This window comes from Argiope bruennichi, chromosome 9, assembly GCF_947563725.1.
Source record: "Argiope bruennichi chromosome 9, qqArgBrue1.1, whole genome shotgun sequence".
NCBI classification, from domain to species: domain Eukaryota; kingdom Metazoa; phylum Arthropoda; class Arachnida; order Araneae; family Araneidae; genus Argiope; species Argiope bruennichi.
The window spans coordinates 19,506,122-19,513,294 of NC_079159.1; the positions used below are offsets into that span (position 1 = coordinate 19,506,122).

At 26.6% G+C, this 7,173-nt stretch overlaps 1 protein-coding gene across 1 annotated transcript; it reads left to right on the forward strand.

The window, feature by feature from the left end:
• The first annotated feature begins 3,370 nt into the window (after positions 1-3,370).
• On the forward strand, positions 3,371-6,244 carry LOC129984892 (uncharacterized). The gene is made up of 3 exons (XM_056094847.1): positions 3,371-3,454; positions 3,903-3,953; positions 5,938-6,244. The coding sequence occupies exons 1-3, from the start codon at positions 3,371-3,373 to the stop codon at positions 6,232-6,234; spliced, it is 432 nt and encodes a 143-aa protein (XP_055950822.1). The 3' UTR covers positions 6,235-6,244.
• Positions 6,245-7,173: the final 929 nt, after the last annotated feature.

Below are 7,173 nucleotides of genomic sequence, written 5' to 3' on the forward strand. Positions count from 1 at the left end.
ATTATTATTGAAATTACCGATATAGAAAATTTATAAAAAAATTTTGGGAGACTTGCATAAATAAAAATAATAGCCGAAATCTATTAATATCTTAAGAAAATAATTGAAGTGGTTATATTTTAAAATATATTTGTATTTGATATCCTTTGAGGTGGTTAAATTTTAAAATATATTTGTATTTGATATCATTTGAAGTGGTTATAGTTTAAAATATATTTGTATTTGATATCATTCCCATTAGAATTAATTCAATAATATTGTGACTGTTTATGAATAATTAAAAAAACGTCCTAAATTAAAAAAATAGCAAAAAAATTATCAATTATTCAAAAAATTATTAATGGCGTTTAAAAGGAATGAACTAAAATTTGCTTAATGTGAATGTTAAATTCGTGTCAACCTACGATACATTAACTAAGCGTGCTTTAGTAAAATTCTACTTTCTGAGTAGATCTAATTGACTTTGAATTAATAACTGATTACTTTTTAATGATTAATGATTAATTTAGTTTTTGTATCTTTTATACACCACAACATATGCATTTGTGTAGTTTCTTATTTTAAAATTGTCCATTATGAGCAACTGCCCAATTTAGTTCAGATTGCAATGCTCTTAAATCTAACTGAAATCTCAAGCTGATACTGAAATATAAAATGATCTTAATGACAGAAATAAAGGAGATAAATATTTATTAAGCACTCTCAGTGACCCAGCCTACTCAGTTAGGTGTAAGGCCCATTGTAGGCAGGAGAACAGTTAATAATTTCTAAAAAATAGAGCCAGAATTTAATGAAATCTAATACAAATTCTTTTGATGGCAATTAATTTTTAACCCTAACAGGGGCATAAGGTTACAGGGCCATGACACAAGTTATAATTAGGTTTATTATACAATGTATTTTATTTATTGGTAAATTACAAAAAATATTAACTAAAATAATACAAAATTATGAAATAAAATTATTTAAAAAATGATGTGCGAATTATGATGTTCTGCAAAGCAGTTTCTTTTGGTTGTGAAGCAAAGAGGGGCATTGCATTATAAATAATATTTTCTATGAGACGTTTCGTACAAATTTTACATATTTTCATTTTTTTCGACTTTTTGCGTGTTGTGTGTTAGGAAATTGCATTTTGTCCCAATATTCTGCTTTTCAGTAGTGACTAAAGTGGGCTTTGACTGCTGTCGATGTGTATGATTATTTATTAGACCTTGCGCTATGTATTGGCTCAGAAGCGGTCGTTCTACTCGTTGAGCTTCATGTAACTTCACATATTACTACAGATGGGTTGTTTAGTACTGTATCTAATAAATGAATAAAAAATAGGCCCAGGTAGTATGTATTTTTGCTTTACGGTCAACCTCATAGTATTGTGTTGCTCCATGAAGTCGACTCTACGCATATGTTTATTATAGCATAGGATGACTTCTGGTCAAGTAACATTTATTTTTTCGAGAGTTCTTGCTTGATTTCTCTTTATTGTGCCTTTCGGCACCAGAGAAATAAAATTGATCATTATATGAATCGATCTGGTGTCCATCCATTTTAAAAATGATATGCTTTGAACTTTGAGCATGAATATCGCTTCGCTATTATTTTTGAACAGTGAAAAGGATATGGCTACATGCAACAGTACAACAGACTTTAACATTTTACTTCAACTTCTGTTGTAAGGCTGGAGAATTAAAAAAGTTATCAAAATACACTTCTCATCCAAAATCATTTAGTTGTTCCGTAAGACTTAGTACAACAGATTCACCTAACCTAACTTTAGTACAAATCAAACTCATATTGCTATAGATTAAAGCTTGATGTACTGCTTCATAATATTTGAACTTCATCATCTACAGGCTGCCTCTAAGAGCTCCTCATAGCTTTTTTAAAAATATAAATTGAAGTATTGAATGAATTATCTAATTTTGTATGTTCTGTCATTCGCTTGTGATTGACTGTCATTAATACAAAAATGTAAAATGTGACGCATTTTCTCAAATCTTGTTCTTGGCGTAATATCAGCAAATGAAGTTACACCCATATCTTCATTAGTCGCTTAGTTATTTTCAATTGTTGATAACTCGTTACAAAGTTAATACCCAAGAACATCTTAATTTCCTCCAAGTCTATGGAAAATCGCTATCGCTTTGTTCAGCTTCCTTAAGTGATACTTATTTTACTTTCTTTTACTACTATATCAATTACTAGATTATCTAGTTGAATTACATCCATATCATACAAGAGTATGCATTGGTATCAACATACCTGGGCGAATTAAGAATTAATAGAGAATAGAGAATTAATTTATACCGACAATTACATATTTACTTTCATGAAATAAATAGTACATAAGAATTCATTTTTCATCGAAAGTAAAAGGCATCTTCCGACATCTTGTGTGAAATGATACCTGGAATAACGCTTTCATGGGTTTCCTGCATAAAATGGTTTAAATGATTATAAAAATAGGATATGGTTCTTTAAACCTTCCCTCTAATTAGCAATGAAATTAAATTCTGAAGGACTAGTTACTTTTAACCATCTGCAGAAAAAAAATAAATTCTGAGACAATATCTATATCATCTTTAATGAAACAGTTCATAGAGACAATGGGTATTTAAAAAGATACCTTTATGTCCTAATCAGGTGAATTTTACATTCACTTTTATTTCATAGTTAATTGACACAGTCTATCAGATTCGCAAATAAACTGAATCTATATTTTTACTTCTATCCTACCATTTTAATTTCAAAAAAATTGAAGAAACCCCAATATTTTTATAATTTTTTTTAGATTCTAGAATGAATATATATTTTAAAAAACTCTTCTGTTATGTTGAATCTATGAGGTTTTTTATCTCTTCATATTCAATGAAAAATCTTTGAACTTCATTATGGACAAATAAGCCTAAATATCACTATGATTTTAATAACTGATTCATTAAGATTATTCCTAAAACACTTTAATAAAAAAAGCTGTCATTTTTTCATGCATCGAAAAAATTTCGTAATAAAATATACACAATTTAGAACTAATTCAAGACGAACTAAATGCAAGAGTCAATTCGATTCGATTTTACCTATTATTAATATTTTTTAGCAATTTAATCATGTACATATTGCAAGCTACATGTTCTTATGATAGATATAATTAAAACAGTTAAAAAAATGTTACATTTTTAAGCAGTTCTATGTGTTAAAGAATGCTTTCAAATATAATTTATTCATATTTCAGTTACGAAATATCAACATATTTATCTACAATAAATTAGTTTCGTTTATTTATTTATTTCTGCTTGAAATATTAAGATTACGATCGGAAATCATAAGAATTCGATTCATTGATTGAATAAAAATATTTATTAACACTCGAATGACTCCCGCGAGTATAAAAAGCTCAACTCAAAATATCAGTCTCAAAGAAGTCTTTTCAGCTTCAAAAGGCCAAAAATCAAAAGTGAGTGAATTGTTTAAAGCATTTTTAGAAACATTGTATATTTTTTTGTAAATGACTTCAGTCATTTTCTGTTTTAATAAATTGTGATGTAATTCAGTTTATTATTGAGATTTGATTATGTTCTTTGTTTTATTTCAATGCTGGTATAAACCATATAAAATCAAGATTAAATTAATTTCAAACAGTTTTCTTTAGTAATAACTTTCTATAATAATCAATAAGGGTCCATAAAGTTCATTTAAATTTATCCTTTCTTTATATTTCCATGCTTAATTCTATTTGGAGCCAAAACGGTTTTTTTTATTTAATTTAAATATGTAAAAAATTATCTTCTTCATATAATTATTTTTTTTAAATGAATCACCTGAAGCATTCTGTGACACTTTTACTTATTTAAAATAAATATTTTATTGATCTATCTTTCAATTAATTCAATTGATTTTTTTAGATGTTGTTTGTAGTCTTGCTTGCCTGCATTGCTTTTGCTCATGTTCAAGGTGTAAGTGCCTTTTTCATTCTTATCATAATTGAAATATTCCAAGAAAAGAAACATAAAAACGAAAATATTCATAGACGTATATTATTAATAACTGATTATGTCGTTTGACATCAATCTGAATTTTAAAATTAATAATAAATTTTTGATTCTGTTATTTTAATTAACAAATTTTTGCTAAAAACTTAATTGAATATTAAGAAATTTTAATTGGCTCATTTGATATCATAATTTGATCAAAATAGAGCATAAGAAAGTTATTATTTCACTCTTTGCCATGAATAATTATTTAATGAGGTTAATTATTTAATCAATCTGATATTTAACATTATTTATCGAAGACATAATCTTTTTCTCTAATAATATTTTTAGTAAATACAAATCCTTTTTCAATGATGATATGGCTTAATTAATTTCTGTAGAAGTGATGTTTACAAAAGTTAAGAGAATAATTACTATATAGAAAAATCATGTGATAAAATATATATCAATTCTGAATTTTGATCAAAGCTGAAATATTAATAAGAAAATATTAAATAATACTAATAATAAATAATATCAAATGTGATATGTGAAAAACATTAACATGGTCCTGAACCACAGAAGATTCGAACTTTAAACTTTATAATATTTTCCCACTTAATTTTGATATTAAAGCTGTATTAAAAAATTTATTATAAAAATGAAAATGATATAAATATGGATTTATTCATAACTCCATATTTATTGATCTATCCACTTTATTATTACTGCAATCAGTTTTGTCAGATGATATGGATTTATTCATAACTCCATATTTATTGATCTATCCACTTTAATATTACTGCAATAAGTTTTTTTATTATTACTGCAATCATTAGACAGATCAGTTTTTTATTATTACTGCACCTTATTATTGCTGCAATCAGTTTTGTCAAATGATATGGATTTATTCATAACTCTATATTTATTGATCTATCCCCTTTATTATTACTCCATTTGATTTGATGTGGAAGGGGAAGTTTCATTGGGGGATGCTTGCTCAAATTCATCTTCAGTAGATCACTATTTAAAATTTCAAGGTTAAATAGGTTATGTAAGCTTAAAAAATTGGATAATAACATAATTCAACTAAATTGAGAAAACTGAAACGTAAGTATAACCTATTTGTAAGTATAAGTATCATAATTAAATTAAACTTTCACTTTGTATTTTTTTTCTTTTATTTAAATCCAATAAATCATTTTCTAATACAATATTATCTATTAAAAGTATTTGTTTTGTGTTCTATGCATGAATTCAACTTATTAATGATAAACAAGCATCAATTTTGTTCAGGTATATTACAGATATCTTGTCAATTCAACTAATATTGTTTATATTAAACGTAATTATTAAAATTTATCTATAAAGTGTTTTCTTTTAAATTATCTGATTTATTTTGGCCTTTTGTAAACAGTTGTGGTTTCGTTTTATTAAAAATTAAATAAATTAAATAGTAAATATTGAATCTATTAAGATGGTTACAATAATACTATTAATATGATGAGCTAATAATTTCATTTCATAAAAATAAAAAAAATATTGGAGTAATTTGTTCTTATATACAAAAATTAATTCAAGTGCTAATTTATTTCGTAAGCACTAATTTCTATTACAGTTTTAATTTTTCATTCGTTTATGTAAAGTTATATTTTTTACCAACTAATAATTAAAAACTAAATTATAACTAAACATAGTACGGCTTAACAGATAGACCATCAAAAGAAACCGGTATTTTAATCGTTGTTTACGTATCCTGATTAAAAATGATTTCAATATGCTGCTTTCTTTCAGATTTTCTATTTGATTTTTTCTCTTATAACAGAAGTCTATTCTTTTACCTCCCCCCTAATTAAATAAGCTCAGTAACTTAAATATATTAGATTCATATTGTTAAAATAATGTTGTAAGGCAAGAATTTAAATAGAAAAATTTTGATCCTATATTAATGAATCTTTATTTTCAGTCATTTCTTCCTGTCCAACCTTATGATTACGGATATGCCGTCAGGAATCTTTTCAGCCACCAGTACAAACAAGAAGCCGGAAACGGCGTTGGAGGTGTAGTGGGAAGCTACGGTACCGTTGATGCTAGAGGAAACTTTCAATATAGGAACTATGCATCGGGTGCCGGATATCCCATCTACGGCTATGGATTAAATGGATACGGACTCAGATACGATGGATATGGACTTCCATATGGGGCTTATGGAAATCTTGGCTATGGTTATGGAGGCGTATTGGGGCATCCCGCATTGATTTAAATTCTATGGATTGGATTGATCTGATTACAGTTAAACTAGAGAATGCTGTTCTGATAACTGTTTATTTTCAATAATCTAGTGACATTACAATATTTTATGTTTTGAATTTTTAATCAAAAATATTGTAAAATTTTGTCTAAATAGATATTCAGGTGATTTATGAACTTCTTTCTTACCCGATTTAAATGTGCACCAATAAACAGTTTTTAAGCGCAACTTATTTTGTTTTGGATTATTATTTTTCGTTTCATCTTTCATAATAGTCATCCAGATTTGTTCTAAAAGTATTCTTTTGATTTATAAAAACTCTTTTTAAAGTACTTGCTTAGAAACCTTTAAAGTGCCTGCTTAGATTTATGCCTGCTTTAGAAACTAACATGAAATTTATCGCAGATGAAATTAAGATTGCAGAAACCCTAAAGTATGGTGACGACCTGAAAAAATTTTAAGGTTGGTTTCATAACTTTGTATTTTAATTTGTTTAAATACTGAATTTAATTCTTAAATTAAACAGTTTTTTTAATGAGAAGTGCCTTTATTTTATTTTATTGATATTTTTGAAAAGTATAAGATAATATTATTCTAAATCTTCCGACAATTAGTTTCTAGCAACTACTTAAATTAGTATCCTTTTTTGCATTATTGAAATAATCATTGATAAGCATTTTAGGATAACTCATCTAATGGTTATAGAATTGATGGTTACCGGCCGAGATATGGTGAATACGGACTTGATTATAGGGTTTATTTTGTCGGAAATCTAGGTTATAATTATTGAGGCATCTTAGGATACCATACCATAATTTGTAGCTACAGACATATCTGGAGCTGAATTGATTTGATTTTATAAAATCCTGCTTTTGTCAGAGTTCATTATTTCAAAATATATGAAAACTTAAAACTGGCAATCATTATACGACTTAAACTGATATATTGTGA

What these genes read in the sequence shown, in the direction of transcription:
- LOC129984892 (XM_056094847.1), top strand. Translation starts at nt 3,371, where the DNA reads ATGACTCCCGCGAGTATAAAAAGCTCAACTCAAAATATCAGTCTCAAA. An exon ending in CAAAAGGCCAAAAATCAAAA is followed by an intron (nt 3,455 to 3,902) that starts GTGAGTGAATTG and finishes TGATTTTTTTAG; the next exon opens with ATGTTGTTTGTAGTCTTGCT. An exon ending in CTTTTGCTCATGTTCAAGGT is followed by an intron (nt 3,954 to 5,937) that starts GTAAGTGCCTTT and finishes CTTTATTTTCAG; the next exon opens with TCATTTCTTCCTGTCCAACC.